The following is a 24,638-nucleotide window of genomic DNA, read 5'->3' as shown; positions in this document are numbered from 1 at the left end:
TTTTCTTTTTTTTATAAATAAAAAAAATAAAAAACCCGCATAGGGTTCCCCCTATTTTTTTTGTATCAGCCAGATACCAACCAAGCAGCAAAAGCCTGACGTTACCAGGGTGGGTGAAGACCATTGTTACTGGCCCTCCCCAGCCTAAATAATGCCAGCCTTTTACCCCTAGTTGGTACTGGCTCTTCCCGGCACCCCTGTGGCGGGGGTGCCGAGGTAATAATTTTGGGGCTAAGTCCCGGCTTAGTAATGTATTCCGTCTATATGACAGCTTCCACTACTAACCCTGAAAATTCAATTATAAAAAACAGGACACATTGAAAAAACATTTTTATTAAAAAAATACTCCCCCACAGCCCTCATTTACCATTTTATTGAAATTAAAAAAACGCTGGTCATCTTCGCATTCCACCGAATCTGACGCAGTCCTCCGCCTTCACGTATCTGATATGAGAAGAAAAGAAAAACAAGAAATATGGGTTAGTAAAAATTTTTTTGCTCTCCCCTGGGAAGAGCGCACATAATGCAGCGTGTTCCTAAACAGGGAGCCTCCAATTGTTGCTAAACTACAACTTCCATCATGGGGGGCTGTAGTTAAGCAACTGCTGGAGTCTCCCTGTTTGGGAACACACTGCCAGAAAGGCTCTGTTCTCATTATGCAAAACGCATAATGTGAACAGAGATCTGTCCCTCTGCCCTTGGACTACTACTCCTATCATGGGAAAGAGCCTGTGCCATGATGGGAGTAGTTGTAGTACCGCAGCGCTGCTGAGGGATGGCACTTGCACATCCCCCGCCTGCGGGACTTTTAGGACTACTACTCCCATCATGGACAGACTCTGCCCATGATGGGAGTTATAGTCCAGTGGCTGAGGTGCAGATCTCACCGGGTCATTCTGCAGAGACCCGCTGCGATCCGCATTTAAGTTAACAAGCCGGCGGTACATACGTCTACACTGCGCACCCCACCTGCTTCTATATACACTGTAATAATTCATAATACCCGCTGCCAGGAGAGGGGAGCTTCGATTGGTCAATAGCTATCCACCAATCAGAGCTCCGGTGGCGGGGATTATGAATTATGACAGTGTATATAGGTGCCGTCGGGGAGCGCGATGTAGACGCATGTAAGGCCGGCTTGTACAGTTAAAGGGGTTTTCCAGTGCTTAGACATCTTATCCTCTATCCAAAGAATAGGGGATAAGATGCCTGATCGCGGGAGTCCCGCCGCTGGGGACCCCCCGGGATCTTGCACGCGGCACCCCATTTGTAATCAGTCCCCGGAGCGTGTTCGCTCCAAGTCTGATTACCGGCAACCACATGGCCGGCGGCGTGTGACGTCACGCCTCCGCCCCCGTGTGATGTCACACTCCACCCCTCAATGCAAGCCTACGGGAGGGGGCGTGACAGCTATCACGCCCCCTCCCGTAGGCTTGCATTGAGGGGCGGAGCATGACATCACACGCCGCCGGCCGCGTGGTCGCCGGTAATCAGACCCGGAGTGAACACGCTCCGGGGACTGATTACAAACGGGGTGCTGTGTGCAAGATCCCGGGGGTCCCCAGCAGCGGGACTCCCACGATCAGGCATCTTATCCCCTATCCTTTGGATAGGGGGATAAGATTTCTAAGCACCGGAGTACCCCTTTAATAATTGCGGATCACAACAGATCTCCAGAGAATGATCTGATGCGATCCGCATTTAAGTTAAAAAGCCAACGGTACATGCAGCTACACTGCGCTCCTGTGCTCCTATATACAGTGACATAATTCATAATCCCCGCCGGAACAGGGGAGCTCTGATTGGTCAATAGCTATTGACCAATCAGAGCTCCTGTCTCCCGGTGGCGGGGATTATGAATTATGACAGGGTATATAGAAGCACAGGAGCGCAGTGTAGACGCATGTACCGTCGGCTTGTTATCTTAATAAATGCGGATCGCACCTCAGCCCTGGGACTACAACTTCACTCATGGATAGAGTCTGTCCATGATGGGAGTAGTAGTCCTAAAAGTCCCGCAGCTGGGGGATATGCAAGTGCCATCCCTCAGCAGCGCTGCGGTACTACAACTACTCCCATCATGGGACAGACTGTCCCATTATGGTAGTAGTAGTCCAAGGGCAGAGAGGCAGATCACTCTCCTGCGATCCGCATTTATTAACTATACAAGCCGACGGTACATCCGGCTACACTGCGCTGCCTCCTATATACAGCTCTTATAAATTCATAATCCCCGCCGGGAGATGGGAGCTCTGATTGGTGAATAGCTATTGACCAATCAGAAATCCGCTCTCCTGGCGTCGGTGATTATGAATGACATTGTATACAGGAGCGGCGTGCAGCGCAGTGGAGTCGCATGTACCGCCAGCTTGTATAGTTAATAAATGCGGATCACAGCGGGTCTCTGGATAATGACCTGCTGCGATCTGCACCTCAACCCCTGGACTACAACTCCCATCATAGGCAGAGTCTGTCCATGATGGGAGTTGCAGCCTTTACTGTGTCAAATAGACACTTTGGTACATGTCCTCCGAGGTGGTGTATATTTGCGCAAAAAAATTAGACTTTCGTTCTTTTTATGCGTCCAAAAATAAATAAATAAATGCAGTTAGTAAATTGATGTCTACGGGAAAAATGGCTCTACGGTACACCCGAAGGGTGACATCTTTAGAAAAAGTTCCACCAAAAGAAACGCACAAAAAGAAAGCAGAAAATATAATTGCGCAAGATTTTTCGCGAGAAAATACACTTAAAAATGCTCTATATATATTGATGAATCCCCCCCAAGAGCGTATGAACCGCATACCTGCCCTGAGCGTATGAATATTATAAGTGCCATGAAAGTGTGAAAGTATAAAAAGAAATACAGTGATCCCTCAAGTTACAATATTAATTGGTTCCAAGACAACCAGTATGTTGAAACCATTGTATGTTGAGACCAGAACTCTATGGAAACCTGGTAATTGGTTCTGAAGCCCCAAAATGTCATCCAAAAATAGGAAAAAGTGATATCTGATATCCAAAGGAGCAGCTAACCCTGGCCCAGGTAAAGAGTACAGAACATGTAATACCTCCCTGTACTGTAGGGGGCGCTAACAGACACCAGTCAGTGCATGCACTTCAGGAATACAGGGGTTTTACCAGTGAAATATCCATTCTGATTGGTCGGTTCTTCCAACCATTGACGCGTTTCGCAGATTCCATAGCATTGTATGTTGAGTCTGGTTTCAAGTTACAATGGTCCAGAAAAGACCATTGTATGTTGAAACTATTGTATGTTGAGGCCATTGTAAGTTGAGGGATCACTGTACGGTTCACAAGCGAGTGAACCATACAAATGCCATGAACAGAAAAAACCCTGTGAGCGTATACCAGTGTGACATCTCAAAGAAGATCCAACCTGTCCGGTCCAGAAAGAGGGTGCCGAGGAAAGAGGAACAATCATTAAACTGACCCAAAAATAGTCCCCACCTACCCAGGACCATACTACTAACCTGATGACTACCTACACCGAAAACAACGAAAGCTGCTCGTAAGTACTAGAATACTTACCGTATTTTTTGCCGTATGAGACGCACTTTTTCTTCCCCAAAACTGGGGGGGGGAAAAAGTCGGTGCGTCTTATACGGCGAATACACCCCTATCGCGGCGGTCCCTGCGGCCATCAACGGCCGGGACCCGCGGCTAATACAGGACATCACCGATCGCGGTGATGCCCTGTATTAACCCTTCAGACGCGGCGATCAAAGCTGACCGGCGCGTCTGAAGCGGAAGTGACACTAACCCGGCTGCTCCAAGAGGGACCTTACCTGCCTCCTCGGTGTCTGCTCCGTGCCGGGATCCCCTGCATCGTCGGCGCTCTCCGTCGTCATCACGTCGTCGCACGCGCCGTCATCAAATAGGAGCGGCGTGCGTAGCGACGTGATGGCGGCGATGGAGAGCGAGGATACCTGGCAGCAGAGACGTTCCGGAGCGACGGGGACGCGGCGACAGCGATGGGGGGCGACCTCCAGGGCAGCGGTGACGGGTGAGTACAACCTCCAATACCAGTGGTCTTCAACCTGCGGACCTCCAGATGTTGCAAAACTACAACTCCCAGCATGCCCGGACAGCCAACGGCTGTCCGGGCATGCTGGGAGTTGTAGTTTTGCAACATCTGGAGGTCCGCTGGTTGAAGATCACTGTGACCTATACTATACATTGTATTCTAGATTTTCCTAATGTAAAATTGGGTGCGTCTTATATGCCGGAGCGTCCTATAGGGCGAAAAATACGGTAAATAATAAAAATAACAATGGTATGACCACTATGATGTATCTGACACTGTTGTGTGGTTAGTATTAGTATGCTGGTGCCACCATTTGCTTGGGCTATACACTGCGTAGTGTCTTCACACAGGGGGCACCATGTGACCACCATGTGGGGTGTGATTGTTGGGGCCACTACTATTTGGGAGGTACATCAGATAACAAAAACCCAGTTTTATTATTAAATAGTAGAAAATTCAATAGAAAACACGAACTAAAAGGCAGCGAAAAACATGTCTTCTAAACAGTGATCTAGGGTCAGCAGCTCTATGTCACAGGGGAGTGATGATCTGCAGAGATGAAGCCCACCCAGCTCTGCATTGTCCATTTATATTGTAGTTCATAATACAATCCTCATTACAAGGCCTCGGATAAGGTGTTGGCCTCCACCTCTTGGGGGGCAGCAGTGGCTTCTGCTATGGGGGCAGTAAGCTCACTGTGGGGGAAGAAGGAACGCTGGGATTCCACCTGGAATAGGGTCTGGACTGGGACGTCAGGGGGTCGCGTCTCGGGATGCGGGAGGGTCTCGCCCTGTGTCGGGTCTTCTTGACTCTCTGGATACAGGCTGTCAGAAGACTGGGAGGCCGAGCTGGTCGATCGTCTCAGTAGAGTCATACGGCTCCCGGGGGCCATGAATGGAGCAGTGAGCGCAGCAGAAGAGGAGAGCGGAGAAGGCCCCACACCTGGGAGCAGGCGGCTGAAGAGAGGGAAGGGATGGCTGTAGGTCTCTTCATTCATCTCCTCAATGTCCGATAGAGGCTGGAACTGCATGTCCTCCTTAGCCAGCCTGAGAAGACAACAAATAGTTAAAAAGAGTACCCGTCATGATCTTGTTAAATGGTATAATCTAGAGACGAGCGAACTTACAGTAAATTCGATTCGTCACGAACTTCTCGGCTCGGCAGTTGATGACTTATCCTGCGTAAATTAGTTCAGCCTTCAGGTGCTCCAGTGGGCTGGAAAAGGTGGATACAGTCCTAGGAAAGAGTCTCCTAGGACTGTATCCACCTTTTCCAGCCCACGGGAGCACCGGAAAGCTGAACTAATTTATGCAGGAAAAGACATCAACTGCCGAGCCGAGAAGTTCGTGACGAATCGAATTTACTGTAAGTTCGCACATCTCTAGTATAATTCTTCCAGATCACTGCCCCCATCATGCTAAACCACCCCCTGCCTTTATTTTTATTATTTTTTAGTTTTCTACCTTGATATTGCTCTGTATTTTCTGCTCAGTCAGATTCACAGAGTGGGAAGGGGTGTTCCCCAGCAGGCGTGACATCATCTGAAGCCATACAGGGGAGAACTTCCTCCCTCACTCTGCTACACTCAGCCCAGAGCAGTTCAGTGTGAGATAAGCTGTGATTGGCTAAAGCTGCACACACCCCCCTCAGCACTACAGACTGCATTTCCTGATTTTGGACTTCTGCCAGGCCAGCAGGAGTCCAAAGTCTGTGCAAGAGATGGGGGGGGGGGAAATGTGCTCTGGACAAGTAGGGAGACTATTTATTTTTTATATAGGGGTATGCCCGAAATATATATATATATATTATTATATTATATATATTTTTTTTTAAATCAACTTGTGCCAGAAGAAGTTAAACAGATTTGTAAATGACTTTTATTAAAAAAATCTTAATCCATCTAGTACTTATTAGCTGCTGAATACTACAGAGGAAATGGTTTTCTTTTTGGAACACAGAGCTCTCTGCTGACATCATGACCACAGTGCTCTCTGCTGACACCTCTGTCCATTTTAGGAACTGTCCAGAGCAGCATGTGTTTGCTATGGGGAATTTTCTCCTACTCTGGACAGTTCTTAAAATGGACAGAGATGTCAGCAGAGAGCACTGTGCTCGTGATGTCAGCAGAGAGCTCTGTGTTCCAAAAAGAAAACCCATTTCCTCTGTAGTATTCAGCAGCTAATAAGTACTGGAAGGATTAGGATTTTTTAATAGAAGTAATTTACAAATCTGTTCAACTTTCTGGCACCAGTTGATTAAAAAAAAAAAAAAAAAAAAAAAAAATAAAAACATTTAAACAAAGTAAAGATTTTTTAATTTACCATAAGGAGTGCAATAGCAAAAATGAGTTTTATCGAGAGGGCCCATTTAATATAATAATTCAGGGGGTCAGAAGCGAAGATGTGAGGAGATGTTTGATGGGGTCCTCACACCGTAGGCTTAGTTGTCTCTATTACACGTAAAGAACACAACAGTCAATATAGCAGCAACTACAGTGTAAAGTATTCACCAAACACCTCCCTGTATCTCATCTTCCCTGCACTCAACCGTACAACACCCGCCGTAGACCCTAAAGAAGGAGCCATAGGGGGGCTTCATACTTACGCCATGTCGAAGGTGGATCCTTGGAAGGAAGGCTGGTGTTTCTGGAATAACGTGGCAGCCGTGTAAGGAGGCTGGGGTTCGGAGTCATTCCAGTACCGATCCTTCACCAGGAAAGGAACGTCTCCATACATCTCGTCCACGGCCAGCATGGACACCTAGAACATGGGCAGAGGAGAAAATTATGGCTGCTCCTAGGTACAGCGTGGTAGGTAGGGGGAAGGATATAGCTGCGCAAGCTTTATTCCTCTATTGTTAAAACTAGCACTGTGCAATACTTTATTCCACCTGTGGTGGCGCTGAAGGGAAACTGAACAGTTACTGACAGGATTCCCTACAGGTTACGGCAGTGGTCTCAAACTGTGGCCCTCCAGATGTTCTAAAACTTCAACTCCCAGCATGCCCGGACAGCCGTTGGCTGTCCGGGCATGCTGGGAATTGAAGTTTTTCAAGTTTTGGAGGGCCACAGTTTGAGACCACTGGGTTACGGGTAAAATCACTAGGGGGCCCAACTGCTGGACTCTTTGTGGTCAACTTTTAAAAAGAGTACCTCTCATGATCTTGTTAAATGTTATAATCCTCCCAGATCACTGCCCCCATCATGATAATCCACCCCCGGCCTTTAATTTTTATTCCCTTACATCCTAACCAGTGGCACAGTTGGGGTATTCCGCCCCCGTGGACTGGTTAGGGCCGGTGGAAATTTTGACAACCTTAATTAAAGGAGTAGTCCAGTGGTGAACAACTTATCCCCTATCCTAAGGATAGGGGATAAGTTTGAGATCGCGGGGGGTCCGACCGCTGGGGCCCCCTGCGATCTCTCTGTACGGGGGCCAGGCTCTCCGGCCAGATAGCGGGTGTCGACCCCCGCACGAGGCGGCAGCCGATGCGCCCCCTCAATACATCTCAATGGCAGAGCCGGAGATTGCCGAAGGCAGCGCTTCGGCTCTGCCATAGAGTTGTATTGAAGGGGGCGTGTCTGCCGCCGCCTCGTGCGGAGGTCGACACGCCCCCTTCCCGCGGGCTGTCGGGGCTCCGTACAGGAGATCGCAGGGGGCCCCAGCGGTCGGACCCACCGCGATCTGCAACTTATCCCCTATCCTTAGGATAGGGGATAAGTTGCTCACCACTGAGTCACCACTGGACTACTCCTTTAAACTAATTAGTGGACCCTCCCACCCCCCTTACATATAGCCAAATAATACCCCAGCCCCCTTGTGTTTTTTCTGTCCTCTGGACAGGTTTTGGCCGGTGCCGGTGCAGTTTCTGGACCCCTTTTCCTCCTTTCTTTTTTGGAGGTTTCTTTATTGACATACCTTCTGGGCATGTTTTGTCCACTTACTCTCCCTGTATCTTTTTTCCCCCTTCATGCGTGCCTATGTATCCCTGTGGGGGTGTTTTCCTCCTGCGCTCGGTGGTGAGAGCGGGTCGTGTTAGCGCTCGGCATCTAACATCACATCCGGTTTTCTGCCAAGATGTTTCCTCTAAGCTCTTCATTTTTTAGATTTTACTTATTTTCCAGGTTGCTAGACTAGCAGCCTCTATTTTTAGGCTAGCTTGATTGTATTTTGTTATATCCTTGCTATGTAAATTTTATTTTTCCCTGAACTCCTCCCATTCAGGGGAGGAGTTCTGGGTTTGGCGCCCAGGAGACCATTGAAGCCGGCCAGTTCAGGCTTTGGGTCTCCTGGAGAGATTATTCTTGTGACTATGTCCAAGTACTTCTTCCTCTGCTGCATTCTTGCTATTGTATCGTTTGTTGCTTTTTTCTGTTTTCCTTTTGGTAAAACCTCTTTTCTTCTGTGCTAATATTTTTTCCCTTCTTCCCCTTCCTATGTATCATGCTCTTTTTTTATTTTTAGAGCATGTCATCGGCTGATTCATCTAGGGAGGCGCCTCCTAAAAAGGCTACCTCTAATAGAAAAGCATTTCCAGTGCCATGATTGCCAGGCACATCTATCAGTTCTCCCGCTGTCCGTCCTGCCGAGCTCTGTACCAGGCCCAGCAAGAACCATCTATCCAAGATATGGTGGTTTGGGTTAAAGATTTCGTTTCTTCAAATACAAGTACCATGGGAGCCCCCATTGAAGAGCTGAAGCAACTAGTGACCACCAAGAGGGCTAGACCATCTTCACCACCTAGATCTATGGAGGTGTCTGGGGAAGCCGCTCATGATGCTTAGGTCCATCAGGTCGGGGGACCATGATGGTGACGGGGGTGAAGCCTCCACTTCTGCCTCTAGGAGGCCAAGGGCCTTTAAAGCAAATGACTCCCTCTTGTCTTTGATAAAGATGGAGTGGAAAAAGCGGGACATGGGACAATTCTTACCAAGCGGTTCAAGAATATGTTTCCTATGCAGGAAGACCAGGTGTCTTCCTGGGGACCCGTTCCTAAGGTGGATTTGGCCGTCTCTAAACTATCCAAGTGAACTTTGGTTCCTTTTGATGATGGCTCCAGCCTTCAAGATCCCATGGATCGCAAGGCCGACTGCGCCTTTAGGCCCTCTTAATTTACTGCCTCGGATTCGGCTTCTGTGGCCGTAACTTCCTCTGAGTTAGCTAAATTTCTGAGAGCTAGGGTCTCTCAAATCCAGACTGACCTAGACCAAGGGGTCTCTAGGGATGACATCCTGGCTTCTTGCAAGACATCAAGTCTTCCTATTGGTTATTTGTGTGATCCCGCCCCTCAACAGTTGAAGCTAGTTTCAAAATCTATGGCTCTTGCCTCTGAGGGGCTTCGCCCCTTATGACTCAAACCTTGGAGGTCCGATATCTCAAAGCACGCCTTATGTGCAATGACTTACGAACCTGGCATTGTACGTTTCAAAGGTTTTTATTGGATTTTGTACATAACAATAAGGAGCATTGCGTAACATAATGCACTACATTAAATACATTAAATATAAAATACACAGCTTAATACAGATTAAAGAAAAGCCAGTGACCAAAAAGTCAGGAAGGCTGCTTCCCACCACTACCTCCCGCTACGATGTCAGCAGACACTCGGTTTGCACGTCTACCCAGCCACGGAGGGAGTGGCTGCTCCTCGAAACACCTAATCAAGTAAGCCAATAAAAGAAACACAACAGAACTAGTAACAATAAAGGTGGTGTTCAAATATGTCAGACAAGTAGTGAAAAAGCTTGTCTGTAAACCCTGTACAGTATAGATGTGGCTTGATTCTGTGGCTACAGTCGAGTACCATTCTGGTCTTCCCAAACTCTTAGCACTATATAGCAGTGAAGCATTGAGTGTCTCCATTTAATCCCCTACTCCCTCTGTCAAAGTCCCCCGGACAGTCAGCACTCCTCTATCTGCCAGTCAGTATCTTCCCCTACCCCGATAAGGGGAGGAGGGGGGGGGGGGGGGAGATGAAGAGACCAACAATCCCCCTGATAGAGCCGTGATGGTTTACGCTGGCCCACCCCTAGATGTAAAGACAGTCCACGCATCCCATGTCACCTTATGGGCAGGAAAATTACCCTGTCCTGTCGCCCAGACCTCCTCCAATGAGCAGACATGCTTAATCAAAGTCACAAGTTCTTCCACCCTGGGGGGGGCTGTGTTTCTCCAGTTACGAGTGATTAAGATCTTTGCCAACACCAGAATTTTACAGAAAAGGACTCTCGCAGAAGGAGGGAAGTCCTGCATGTCAATTAGTAATAAGGCTGTCTGAGGGGTAAGTTGGATAGGTTCCCCTAGCACGTCACTCAACAAACTCCCTACCTCTTTCCAGTATTGGGCAAGTTTCGGGCACGCCCATAACACATGCAGTAGAGTGCCTCTCTGAGAACACTCCCTCCAACACCTATCTGAGCTCAAGGGGTACATAACATGGAGTCTAGCAGGGGTGTAGTACCACCTAAGGTGCGTTTTGACTACAGCTTCTAGATGGGAGACAGCTTTTAAAGACTTTTGGACCAGTTTAAACGCCCCATTCCACTTCTCAATAGGCAGTTCCAGGTTCAACTCCAAATCCCATGCCCGCATATACTGTGTCTTCTCCAGTGGGTCATTAGAGGACAAATCCTCATATAAGGGTTTGAGCCCTCTAAGTTGTTTAGAGAAATATTCCACTAAACTAATGCTCATTGGCGGAACAATGCGGCCTGCTTCAACTAAAAAGCTTTTAATACGTAGATATGGGAATATTAGTTGAGTAGGGAGGCCAAATTTAGCTTGTAGATCTGAATATTGCAACAACTGGTCATTCTCATATAGGTCTGACACTCGAAGAACACCCCTGTCCACCCATTTCCTCACATCCAGATCTTCCACCACCAAGGAAAGTATAGAGAATGGGGCCATTTTATTCCCAGTAAATGACGTGTCGGTCCTATTCTGTTGTGCGTAGGCGTAACATTGTTGAGCTGCAGATGTAAACAAAGATGTCCTGGGCGAGGTGGGAACTCGCCAGGCGTGTAAAAATATTATACTTCGGGGGTCATGTATAGACGCCAAGAAGCACTCAATTTGAACCCAGTGAACATCAGTTCTCCTTTCCCAACTTGGTCTCAATAGGGAGATTATCGTAGCTGTATGGTATCTGCGTATGTCAGGGATCCCCAAACCTCCCATCTTCCTGTGTTTAGTCGCCACGCAATACAGAGTTCGTGGCTTTTTATTGGCCCATATGAAAGACGATATTAGAGTGCGCACCGTGGTGAAAAAGGATAGAGGAGGCTTGATGGGTAGAGTGCGGAATAGATATAGCAACTTAGGGAGAACCGACATTTTAAATGCAGCTATTCTACCTAGCCATGAGATTTCTGCTTTGCCAATGGATTGTAAGTCACTCTCCAGGACTTTGAAATACGGGACATAGTTAGTTAAGTATAGGGAGCGTGCATGGGAGGTTAGGGAGATTCCTAAATATTTGATATGATGTTGTTGCCAGTCCAGTGGATAACGGAGCTTTAAATCATTTAATAACTGAGGGGGTAAATTTAGAGGGAGGACTTGGGATTTAAGTTCATTCAGCTTATAATAAGAGGTAAGACCAAATTTATGTAATAGTGACAGCGCGGCCGGAAGGGACACCGCAGGGTTGGACAGGGACAAGATAATATCGTCCGCATATAATGAGACTATATGGTCTACGTGCCCCACCCTGATGCCCGTTATGGTATCTGCCTCCCTCATCGCCTGTGCCAACGGTTCTAAAGAGATTATAAAAAGTAAGGGGGACAGTGGGCACCCCTGTCGGGTCCCGTTGGACAGGCGAAAAGGGTCAGACAGGGTCCCATTAGTGAAGACTTGGGCAGAAGGGTGTGAATAAAGTGCTCTAATGGCCTTAACTATATCGCCCTGAAACCCTAGTTTACCCAGGACTGCGAACGCATATTCCCAGTGAAGGCGATCGAACGCCTTTTCGGCGTCTAATGCTACCATGACAGCCGGCAAGTTATAGTGATTAGCATAATGTATTAGATTAAGTACCCTACGGGAATTATCAGACGACTGGCGTCCTACAACAAACCCTGTTTGGTCCTGGTTGATTAGACTAGGCAATATAACAGCCAAACGTTTTGCAAATAATTTGGCACATATTTTGGCATCACAGTTTAGCAAGGATATGGGCCTAAAGTTTTGGGGGATGTCCGGCTCCTTCCCAGCTTTGGGAAGAGTCACAATAAGAGCCCTCTGGTTTTCTTCTGGAAAGGACCCGGACATAATCGCTAATCTAAAAAAAGATAACATAGGAGCACGCAGAATAGGGGCAAATTTCTTAAAGTATTCGTTGGTAAGCCCATCTGGTCCAGGTGATTTACCAGATGAGAGGGAACGTATCACATTATCAAGTTCCATCAAACTGATGGGCTCATTTAGACTATTAATTTGGGTGGACGTAAGCTTTGGCAGGTTAACAGATGTTAAAAACGCATTAATGGTATCGTCAGAAGGCTGAGGTGTGGATCCATCCGAGGCCAAGTTATACAAAGACGCATAGAATTTTTGAAACCTATTTGCTATTGCTTTAGGGTCTACCAATTTCCCTTTTTTATCCCCATCCCATAGGAATGGAATAGTGGATTTAAGCTGTTTAGCTTTGATGCGGGACGCTAATAGTTTCCCAGCCCTGTCAGAGCAGGCATAAAAGGTCGCTTTCATTTTCCTGGCTTTCCTTTCATAGTCTACAAATAATCGCTCTCTAAGAGAGCGCCTCAAATCTTTAAGGCTACTTGCCAGCAATTCAGACGGGGACGTTTTATTAAGGACTTCACATCTATGTATGTCATCCAACAAATTATTAATTTCTACCCTTCGGGTCTTCTTAAGTTGGGCACCTAGCTTGATGAAAGTCCCACGAATAAATGCCTTGTGGGCATTCCACACTGAGAACATGTTAGTCTGCGAGTTATCATGAACCCGGAAGTATTCCTCCAGGTCCCTGCCTACTATCTTAGAGAAAGCCGGATGGTTTATTATATATTGATTAGCCCTCCACAAATATGTTAGCGGGAGCCTATCCCTCTCTTTCAGGGTCAGAACAATAGCAGCATGATCAGACCACTTAATTAAGTCTATGGACGATGACATAGCGTCAAGCAACACACTCCTGTCCACCAGAAACATGTCGAGTCTAGCATAGCTGTTATGGGCCGCTGAGTGAAAAGTAAAATCCTTTTCCGAGGAATGGTGCGCCCTCCACACATCATGCAGGTCTGAGGACAGTAATATGTCTTTTATATTAGAGGGCCTAAGATGTGACCCCCCAGTGCAGTCCCATTCCCTGTCCACCACTGCATTAATGTCTCCGCAGAGAATAACTCTTCCTTGGCGAAGTCTGTCAATTCTAGATAGTACTTTGCGTAGAAACCTCTCCTGACCCCTGTTAGGGGCATACACTGAGGCCAATGTGTAGAGAACATTATTGAAATAACCCATTACTATAACATATCTACCCTGCGAGTCCGTTACTACCTCTTTAAGCTGAAATGCAATAGTATGTTTAATAGCAATCATCACCCCTCTAGTTTTACTGTTAGCATGTGCCTGAAATATGTGAGGGTAAAACCTATTACACAGTCTATGCGCATCTTTCTTAAGTAAATGTGTCTCCTGCGCACACAATACATCACTCTTTAACTGCTTGGCTTCATTCCACAGATAATTTCTCTTTTGTGGGCTATTAAGCCCATTAACATTAATGGATGAAAAACAAATCACCATAGTAAATACCCATTAACACTAGATACGAAGAGCATAAGAAATACCATACAGAAAGACACATCTCAGGGTCCATGCTGGAGTGAAGCAGTCCACCTAGAACAGAACATAAAGTAACAAAAAAAACACGGCAGATATGTGCCATCAAAAGAAAAAAAGGAAAAACCGGGAAAACCTGTAGAGAAAAACAGATAAGACCGTCTTGGACAGGGAGCATAGTTCACTTGAGCCAGAACAGCCCTATGACCAAAGGCCAGCACTGCGACTAAACAAAAGGCCCTCAGGTTGCAGCCCCAACTCTTTTCCATTCCTCAGCAATTCTAGAAGGAGGTTTCTTGGTGGTGGGCGGATCTCTCGGCTGCGGTAAATTCCACTGCTGTAGAAGGTTGGCACCTTCCTCCACGTTGCGCACCACATGCATGTTGTTGTCCCTCTGTATCAGGAGGCGAACCGGAAACCCCCAGCGATACAAAATTTTATGATCCCGGAGCACTGCAGTAATGGGCGCTAAGGTGCGCCGTTGCTGAAGGGTTGCTGCAGACAAATCAGTGAACAATAAAATCTTGCTAAAGTCTCCAGATAACTCCAAAGGCTTCCTTGTGGCCGCCATAAGCTCTTCCTTAATATGGAAGTAGTGGATCCGGGCCAGTACATCTCTTGGTACATCCTCCGCGAGGTGTTTGGGTCTCGGGACCCTATGAGCTCTGTCAATCACCATATCAATCTCAGTGCTATGAGGAAGGACCATTTTAATAAAGTCCTGCAAGAACTTCTTCAATGCTGAAGGTGGTATACTTTCAGGTACACCCCGGAATTTAATATTGTTCCGGCGGGACCTGTCTTCTAGGTCCGCCATCTTTGCTCTCATTAGCTGTATCTCGTCTTCCACCTCATAGTGTGCATCCAGCAGCTCATTATGCGAGGACACTAACTCTCCCATTTTGTTCTCGATATGATTAACCCTGGATTGCACCTCCACTAGGTCCCTTTTTACTGGAGACAGCATGGTCGCAACGTCCACATGTATAGACTGGTGGAGAGCCATAAGCATGTTCTTTAAAGTCACTTCAGTAACTGGGGCATTAGAGGAGGGATGACTCGCCAGACAGTCAGCAATGAAAGTATCAGTTCCACTCACCTCCACCCCTTGCTGTTCGTCCTCTGAATGTAGTCGCTGTCTCTGCTTAGCAGGGCTGCCCGAGAGTGGTGAAGCAGGCACAGAGGCCGGCAGCCCCGTACCGTGTAGTCCACGGCCGCGTCCTCCGGAGCCGAGAGGTGAGCCTCCATCCTCCCGAACATCAGGTAATGGGCTCGGGGGTGCAGACGCGCTCCTCCGGTTGTCATCTCGGGAGGAGGGTAGCGCTACTTTATGTCTCCGGGAGCCCATTGAGTCCACACTAGCAGGAGAGCGCGGGGCCGCGCCATCTTGGAAATCCCCCGGGTCAGCCGCGAGGTAAAAGTCTGTGAGTTTGCGGAGTCTGGGGTTCGCTTTTCCTCTCCTTCTAGGTCTAGATGCCATCGTGGGATGAAATAGGTGGGTTTGGCACAATTATCCTCCTTAAAACGGGCAGTGAGTCGCTTTAGTTGCTTGCAGTGCTCGGAGCTCTCTGATCAAGCAGCCATCTCCGGCAAGCGCCAAGCCACGCCCCCGAACCTGGCATTGTAACGCCGAGCGCTCCGGGTCCCGTATCCATCCCGGAGCGCTCGCGGCGTCTGGTCTCCTGCAGCGCCCCGGTCTCTCACTCTGACCGGGAGCGCTGCTACAGTACTGCCGACGGGGATGCGATCCGCATGGCGGCACTAGTCCGCTTGCGGATTGCATCCCGTTCTGATTACCTGCCCCATCCTCTGTCTCAGCCCCGGCGCGCGCGGTCCCGCTATCTAGGGCGCGCGCCGGGTCTCTCAAATTTAAAGGAGCAGTGCACCATTAATTGGTGCCTCGCCCAATCTGTTCCTAATCAGTCCTGATTACTGTGGATACTATATAAACTCACTTCCCCTTCCTGTTCCTGCCGGATCTTGTTGCCTAGTGCCTTATGAAAGCGTTTAGTGTGTGCCAAAACCTGTGTATCCAGACCTTCTGCTGTTGCCCCTGACTACGAACCATTGCTGCCTGCCCTGACCTCGCCTCTTTCAGCTGTCAGTGAGGTCGAGTCGCTATAGGGGGATACGACCTGGGAGTTACCACCACAGCAAGCCCATCCCGCCTAGCGGCGGGCTCTGGTGAAAACCAGTAACTCCTTAGAACTGGTCCCCCGGTACGGCCCGCGTCATCGCCTCACTGACCAGAGGATCCACTACCTGCATACCAGTCCGGATCGTGACAGGCATATTATTTGGGACTGAACTCGACCGCATAATGGAGGGGCTGTCTGACAGGAAAGGGAAATCTCTTCTGCAACAGCCCTTTCGTGGTCGAGGCAAGCGGTATGGCAACAGATCCAGTTCCCAAGCTAGAACCCAAAACGATTGGGGGTCCCAAAAGAGGGGCGCTAAGCACTCCAGGGGCTCCAAGGGTGGAAAGGCCTCTGCGCCCTGACTACGGGCCTCCCCGCGGCTCTTGAATTTGTGCCAGTTCCCCCATCCTGTCTCAACTCCCCTCTCCCGGTAGGCGGTCTTCTTCAATATTTTTTGCACGCCTGGCGGGCTCATATCCAGGAACCTTGGGTCCTTTGCATTATCTCGGAGGGTTACAGAGTGGAGTTGGACAATATTCCTCCAGACAAGTTTGTGAGAACCAAACTTTTACCTTCCCACAGACAGAAGTTTCTGGAAATGTATATTCTGGAATACCTTTAAAAGGGGAGCCCTAGAGGAGTTTTCCCATTCAAGAACAGGGAGCAGGCATCTAGTCTCCTGTGTTCTTAGTCCCCAAGGTCAACGGGGACTGGAGAATGATTATAGACTTAAGGTTTTCCAACCGGTCTATCAGACGCAAACGTTTCCAAATGGAAACCATTCAGTCTGTCATCAATCTTGTGTCTTTCAATCAATCTAATGCCTGGGGATTTCCTGGCAACCTTGGACCTCAAGGATGCTTATCTTCATATCCCTATTAGAGATGAGCATATTTACAGTAAATTCGATTCGTCGCAAACTTCTCGGCTCGGCAGTTGGTGGCTTATCCTGCATAAATGAGTTCAGCTTTCAGGTGCTCCCATGGGCTGGAAAAGGTGGATACAGTCCTAGGAAAGAGCCTCCTAGGACTGTATCCACCTTTTCCAGCCCATGGGAGCACCTGAAAGCTGAACTCATTTATGCAGGATAAGCCACCAACTGCCGAGCCGAGAAGTTTGCGACGAATCGAATTTACTGTAAATTCGCTCATCTCTAATCCCTATCCACACTAGGTCCAGGAGATTCTTAAGGATCGCTGTTAAAGTTCAGGGACTTCTACGGCATTATCAGTTTGTTGTCCTCCCATTTGGAATTTCTTCGGCCACACACACACACATTTAACAAGGTAGTAGTTTCCGTGGTGGCAGCGTTAAGACTTCAGGGACTAACCATAGCCCCTTACCTAGACGATTGGCTTCTCAAAGCCTCCTCTCTAGCGATCCTATCCCAACATATTCAGACGGCTGTATCCTTCCTTCAACAGCTAGGTAGGATAATCAATTGGAACAAATCCAATCTCCAACCAACCACCTCAGTGAAATTGGGGTTCTTTCTGGACTCTGTATTGATGGCAATTCATCTAACTCCCAAAAGAAAGCTACGGGTTCAGGATATAGCCCAATCTCTTAGTTCCCAAGAAGGTTACAATTCGCTATCTAATGAGAATGTTGGGTCTAATGTCAGCTACCTCAGAGGCGGTGCCTTGGGCAATTTGGCACTTATGTCCGCTTCAGTCTTAGCCAAGTGGGATCACAGTCCAGTGGGACTAAATTCTTTGCACTCCTTGTTTCCTTAAGTCCGGTCCTTCCTGAATTGGTTCATCTTCAGGACGGCAAGTCTGTGATCCAACCTGTGTGGATCATACTTACCACAGACATATCCCTTGTAGGTTGGGGAGCTCACTTATTGGACATGACAGTCCAGGGGACCTGGTCTCTACAGGAGAAGATGCCATCTTCAAATCTCCTGGAAATGAGACCCATCAGTCTGGCCCTATTCCATTTTGCACCTCACATGCAAGGGAAGGCGGTAAGAGTTCAATCGGACAGCATGACTGCTGTACTGTACATCAACAAACAGGGAGGCACAAGGTCACAAAGTCTCCTGAGAGAGATAGGTGTGATTCTGGATTGGGCAGAATTGAACCTCAACCATTTGTCGGACATTCATATCCGAGGAACTCACCATGTCATAGCAGACCACATGAGCAGGGGTCTTTCAACCGGAGAGTGGTCTCTCCATCCAGACCTCTTTCATCAGATCACGCTCAGGTGGGGTATGCCAGAGATCGATCTCATGGCAAAGAGGTTTAATGCCAAGCTGGAGAGATTCTGCTCCCTTTACGGAGAAGACAATCCTGCGGCGGTAAATGCTCTCTCAATCCCTTGGAGGTTCAGGCTGGTCTACATCTTCCCTCCCTTTTCCTTGACTCCGAGGGTGTTTATGAAAATCAGGCAGGACCAAGTCTCTGTGATAGCAATCATTCCATACTGGCCCAAAAGAGCTTGGTTCACTCAACTCATTCTAATGAGTCAAGGTCAATTTTGGAGGCTTCCCCCAGGGCAAGCAATAGCGTCAGGGGACACTCATAGCTGCTCCAACATACAAATGTTTAACCTGACAGCCTGGAAGTTGATCAGTCTCTTCCACACTTAGAAGGGTTTTTAGGGGCGGTCTTGAGGACTCTATCGCACTCCAGATCTGAAGCTACTACAAAAGCTTAGGGAAGAATTTGGAAAAAAAATTTGTCACGGTGTCGCCTGCGCCAACTATCCTCCAAGAATTCTTCCATCCCTACTATTCTTCCATTCCTGCAAGACGGATTGGACAAAGGATTATCATCTTCTACCCTTAAAGTGCAAGTTTATGCTAGATCGGCTTTCCTCAATAGGTCCCTTTCTCAAGACCCCCTGATTAGAAGATTCCTGAAAGGAGCTTCTTGAATTAAGCCTACAGTCATTCAACCTATCCCTGCTTGGGATTTATCAGTCGTGCTCAGGGGGTTATCATCTCCCCCCTTTGAGCCTCTGGAGGAGGTGGATCTAAAAGTTTCTTACTCCTAAAGTAACCTTTTTGTTGGCAATCACCTCTGCAATCACCTCGGAGAACTCCAAGCCTTTTCAGCCTTAAATTCAGTTCCTTCCGGACAGGGTTTTTCTTAAGTTTTTGCCTACTTTTATCCCTAAATTGCCAACTTTTACTAACATCAACCAGGTTATTTCTCTTCCTGTATTGGCTCCTCTCCCCTCCTCGGAAGAAGATAGAGGCCTTCATACCCTCGACCTCTCGAGAGGTCTCAGGATTTACCTGGATCGATCCAAGGAGTTACGTAAGGATGAAAACCTTCTTATCCTTTTCTCTAGTGCCCGAAAGGGCCACAAGGCTTCCAAACCAACTATCAGTTGCTGGATTAAGGAAGCTATTCGGGAGTCTCATGTTTTTCAGGGTCTGGAGCCCCTGAATTTGTTAAAGCTCACTCTACTAGAGCAGTAGCGACCTCTTTTGCAGAGAGAAGCTCAATTCCGTTGGAACTCATCTGTAAGTCAGCTTCCTGGAGCTCACACTCCACTTTTATCTCTCACTATAGAGTGGATTCCAGAATAGCTAGCTATTCCTCATTTGGGCGGTCAGTCTTCTCCTCCGCCAGCCATGAGAGCCCTCCAATGGGGGTATCTGCTTGCTAAATCCCCATCTGTGCCACTGGTTAGGACGTAAGGGAATCGTTAATTTCTAATGATAATTTGTTTTCCCTTAGTCCTAACAGTGGCACAACAATCCCTCTCTTTATTTCCTTCTGTTTTTTATTACTTGTATATTACACAAGGGGGCTGGGGTATTCTTTCCCTATATATAAGGGGGGGGGGTGTCTCGGTGGGAGGGTCCACTAATTAGTTTAATTAAGGTTGTCAATAAAATTTCCGCCAGTCCTAACCAGTCCACGGGGGCGGAATACCCCATCTGTGTCACTGTTAGGAATAAGGAAAAACCAATTATCATTAGAAATCTACCTTGATATTGCTCTGTATTTTCCGCTCAGTCTCAGTCAGGTTCACAGACTGGGAAGGGGCGTTCCCCAGCAGGCGTGACATCATCTGAAGCCATACAGGGGAGAACTTCCTCCCTCACTCTGCTACACACAGCCCAGAGCAGTTCAGTGTGAGATGAGCTATGATTGGCTGCATACAAGCCCACCGTCACCCCCCCCCCCCCCCTGCCCCAGCACTACAGACTGCATTTCCTGATTTTGGACTTCTGCCAGGCCAGCAGAAGTCCAAAGTCTGTGCAAGAGATAGGGGGAGAATGTGCTCTGGACAAGTAGGGAGACACCTAGTGGCAGCATAGTATAACCAGTAAAAAGTGTAAAAAAATAAAATAAAAAGTTCTTCAATAAAAGTATGAAGTGTAAAAAAAAAGAAAAAATAATGCCCCTTTCACAATAAAAGCCCTGTATTATCACCAGAAAAGATCAAAAAACACAAGTCCTATACATAATAGGTATTGCCTCGTCCATAATGACGTGTACTATAAAACTATAATGTAAATTATCCTGCACGGTGAACGCCGTAAAAAAATAAACATTCGCCAATTTTGGTACAAATTGCAGAATAAAAGAGATCAAAAGGTAGCACATATCGCAAAAATTATACCAATAAAAAGTACAGCTCATCCCGCAAAAAAATAAGCCCTTACTCAATGGCGTCCGATGAAAAAAAAAAAAATAATAAAAAAGTTATGGCTGTTGGGAAATGAATGGCAGAAAACAACATTTTGCTCAGAAAAAGAAAATAGAAAGCCATATAAAATGGGTATCGCCATAATAGTACTGGGCCCCAGAATAAATATAAGATCACTTTTACAGCCCATGTACACCATAAAAAAATAAAAATAAAAAATAAAGTAATTTTCCAGTTTTTCACAATATTTTGGAGTTTTTCACAAAAAATGCTGCATGTGTCAACAAAAATGCACCACTTATATAAAGTACAATATGTAAAGAAAAAAACTCTCAGAATCGCTCCGCTCAGAAAAAGCGTTCTAAAGTTATTACGATTTAAAAGAGACTCCCGTGGAAAATTTTATTTATTTATTTATTTTAAATCAACTGGTGCCAGAAAGTGAAACAGATTTGTAAATCACTTCTATTAAAAAAAAATCTTAATCCTTCCAGTACTTTTTAGGAGCTGTATACTAAAGAGAAATCCAAAAAAGAAATGCATTTCCTCTGATGTCATGACCACCGTGCTCTCTGCTGACCTCTGCTGTCCATTTTAACCTCTTAAGGACGCAGGGCGTATGGATACGCCCTGCATTCCGAGTCCTTAAGGACGCAGGGCGTATCCATACGCCCGTGGGAAATCCGGTCCCCACCGCTAGCCGGTTGGGGACCGGAGCCGGATGCCTGCTGAAATCATTCAGCAGGCATCCCGGCACATCGCCCAGGGGGGTCCTGAGACCCCCCCATGTCGGCGATCGGAGAAAATCGCATGTCAATTCAGACATGCGATTTTCTCCAATTCCGGGCTGATCGGGTCTCTGGTGACCCGATCACCCGGAAAATAGGGCTGATCGGAGTTGTCAGCAACAACCCCGATCAACCCAAAGGATTGGAGTGAGATCGCAAAGCTGCGATCTACTCCTATCCCCTGCCATTACTCAGAACGGAGTTCTGACCAATGGCAGCGCAGGGGGTTGCCATGGCAACCCCCCGTTCTGCCCGCCCCTGGATGTCAAGGGGCTCTGGAAAGAAGATGGAGGCCGTACCTGCAGGAGAAGATGCCTGGGGACCTGGGATCTGCGCTGGAGCCTGCTGGATCCTGATCAGGTAGGGAATCCACAGTGGGGGGGGGGGGGATTGAAAGTGAAAGTAAATCGATCTTTACTGTGGCAACCACTAGGGGGGCCAAACTGCAACTCCCAGCATGCCCAGAGAGCCAAAGGCTGTCTGGGCATGCTGGGAGTTGTAGTTTTGCAACATCTGGAGGGTCACAGTTTGGAGACCACTGTTACAGGGGTGCCCAAACAGTAGCCCTCCAGATGTTGCCAAACTACAACTCTCAGCATGCCTAGACTGCCCAGGCATGCTGGGAGTTGTAGTTCTGTAACATATGTCCCTTCAGATTTAGCAATTTTCATGACATTTTTGAAAATTGCTGCTCTACTTTGAAGCTCTCTAATTTTTTCAAAAAGCAAAAATATGTCCATTTTATGATGCCAACATAAAGGAGACATATTGTATTTGTGAATAAAAATAACATTTATTTGGAATATCCATTTTCCTTACAATTAGAGAGCTTCAAAGTTAGAAAAATGCAACATTTTCAAAATTTTCATGAAATTTTGGGATTTTTCACCAAAAAAGGATGCAAGTAACGCCGAAAATTTACCACCAAAATAAAGTAGAATATGTCACGAAAAAACAATCTCAGAATCAGAATATTCGGTAAAAGCATTTTCGCGTTATTAATTTGTAAAGTGACGGTGGTCAGAATTGCGAAAAAGGGCTCAGTCCTTAAGGTGAAAAAGGGCTGTGTCCTTAAGGGGTTAAGAACTGTTCAGAGCAGGAGAAAATCCCCATAGCAAATATATGCTGCTCTGGACAGTTCCTAAAATGTCCTTAAGGGGTTAAAATGTATCTATCAATTTTTTTTTTTCCCCCTTTACAGAAAGTTGGCAAGTTAATCTAATGGAAGGAGGAACATTTTGCTTTTGGATCGTCCCCCGTTAAATACATTTTTCCGTTTTCATACATTCATATTTTTTACTGCAATAATATTCTGGTTTGCATTGTCCATTTATATTGTACGGCAAAACCACTTGCGGCGATTAGTTGCCTTACCGCTAAATAGCCGCCACGTGTTTACACTGCCATAGTGACCCCCCCGCCCCCCCTCCTCCAATGTCAAGAAAGGACTGGAGTGAAGTGCAGCTCCTGGGGGTTAACCCTTTATTACCTGGAAATTCCTGTCGATCAAGAAGTTGGTTTCAAAGTCATCGTCGTCCTCCCCGAAGGGATTGATCAGCTGCTCGGCCACCTAGAAAGTGCGAGAATGGGGGGGGGGGGGACTTATTTAAGGAATCTTTTTAATAGGGATAAAAGGATACATATCTTGACTCTGGTTATAAAACATATACAGTACCTTCAGCCACCCGGCATAGAAGAAGAACTGCAGGAGGGTGAAGACCGGGACGTAGAGGTCCAGGTCGTTGCCGCTGAGACCCTGGGTGGGGTCCAAGAACTGCCGTCCAATCAGACACGTCAGAAAGTAGCTGTATACAGCGAGGGTCACGACCTGGTGCCAAGGGGAGAAAGATTAGACCTTTCTATGGGAGTTGCCGATGCTCGGCCCAGGAGTTGCTAAAGGGGTATTCCGGACAAAGGATAGGGGATAAGATGTCTGATCGCGGGGGGCCCACTGCTGAGACCCCCCGCGATCTCCCTGCAGCACCCTGAATCTCCAGTTTCGGAAACCTCCGGGTTTCCGGGACTGGGGACGTCACGCCACGCCCCTTCCATTCATGTCTATGGGAGGGGGCGTGACTCCGTCACGCCCCCTCCCATAGACATGAATGGAAGGGGCGTGACGTCAAGTCACGTACCCGGAAACCTGGAGGTTTCCGAAACTGGAGATTCAGGGTGCTGCAGGGAGATCGCGGGGGGGGTCTCAGCAGTGGGCCCCCCGCGATCAGACATCTTATCCCCTATCCTTTGGATAGGGGGTAAAATGTTTTTGCCTGGAATACCCCTTTAAGTTTTGTTGTGTCCAAACCTGTGGCTCTCCGGTTGTTGTAAAACTACAACTCCCATCATGCCCTGATGGCTTTTGGCTGTCAGGGACTGATGGTGATTGTAGTTTTTTTTAACAGCTGTAGAGCCACAGGATGGAGAACACTAGTTTAGATTTTATTTACCTGAGTGTACACAAGTGGAATGCTGATCCAGTCGTAGTGGAAGAGCATGCTGCAGTTCCCACGAAAAGCGTTTAACTCCTGCAAACATAGAAGGCGATGAGGACAAATGTAGAAAATAAAACCATGTGCGAATTCTGTCCCAATAGATACAGAGAACGTCCCACAGATTCATTTAAACGTGCTATTTTTTTTTTTATTTTTTATCTGCCACTAGGGGGCCACTGAGGTACATCATTTGACTTTTAAGAAATCTGGGAAGTGTGACTAAAGATTTTACTTTTCAACTCCCTGTGTGTTTTTCTATTATGTCAGTAATTATCAGCCGCCTGCAATTCACTGGGCAAAAAAGAGTGGAACAGAGAAATAGAAGGAATGGCAAAAAACAGCGCCACCCAGTGTCCGCCGCGTGCCAACAGCACCAATCAGTGTCCGCCGCGCGCCAGCAGCACCAACCAGTGTCCGCCGCGCGCCAACAGCACCAATCAGTGTCCGCCGCACGCCAGCAGCACCAACCAGTGTCCGCCGCACGCCAGCAGCACCAACCAGTGTCCGCCGCACGCCAACAGCACCAACCAGTGTCCGCCGCACGCCAACAGCACCAACCAGTGTCCGACGCACGCCAACAGCACCAACCAGTGTCCGACGCGCGCCAACAGCACCAACCAGTGTCCGACGCGCGCCAACAGCACCAACCAGTGTCCGCCGCGCGCCAACAGCACCACCCAGTGTCCGCCGCGCGCCAACAGCACCAATCAGTGTCTGCCGCGCGCCAACAGCACCAACCAGTGTCCGCC

The 24,638-nt window shown here is 47.6% G+C and overlaps 1 protein-coding gene across 5 annotated transcripts in view; it reads right to left on the bottom strand.

Annotated features, from left to right (window-relative positions):
- Nucleotides 1-4,538: 4,538 nt before the first annotated feature.
- BEST2 (bestrophin 2) overlaps nt 4,539-24,638 on the bottom strand; it is a 43,420-nt gene continuing 23,320 nt past the window's right edge. For all 5 annotated transcript variants that reach the window (XM_056570328.1, XM_056570331.1, XM_056570326.1 and 2 more), the window contains exons 6-10: nt 23,845-23,922; nt 23,073-23,225; nt 22,887-22,967; nt 6,653-6,807; nt 4,539-5,094 (exon numbers count right to left, since the gene is read on the bottom strand). In XM_056570328.1, the coding sequence (XP_056426303.1) occupies nt 4,665-5,094; nt 6,653-6,807; nt 22,887-22,967; nt 23,073-23,225; nt 23,845-23,922 (897 nt within the window). In that variant the 3' untranslated portion in view covers nt 4,539-4,664. The remainder of the gene's footprint in view (nt 5,095-6,652; nt 6,808-22,886; nt 22,968-23,072; nt 23,226-23,844; nt 23,923-24,638) is intronic.

Source organism: Hyla sarda, chromosome 4 (genome assembly GCF_029499605.1).
Source record: "Hyla sarda isolate aHylSar1 chromosome 4, aHylSar1.hap1, whole genome shotgun sequence".
Lineage (NCBI taxonomy): Eukaryota > Metazoa > Chordata > Amphibia > Anura > Hylidae > Hyla > Hyla sarda.
This window is presented reverse-complemented; position numbering and strand designations above follow the sequence as displayed.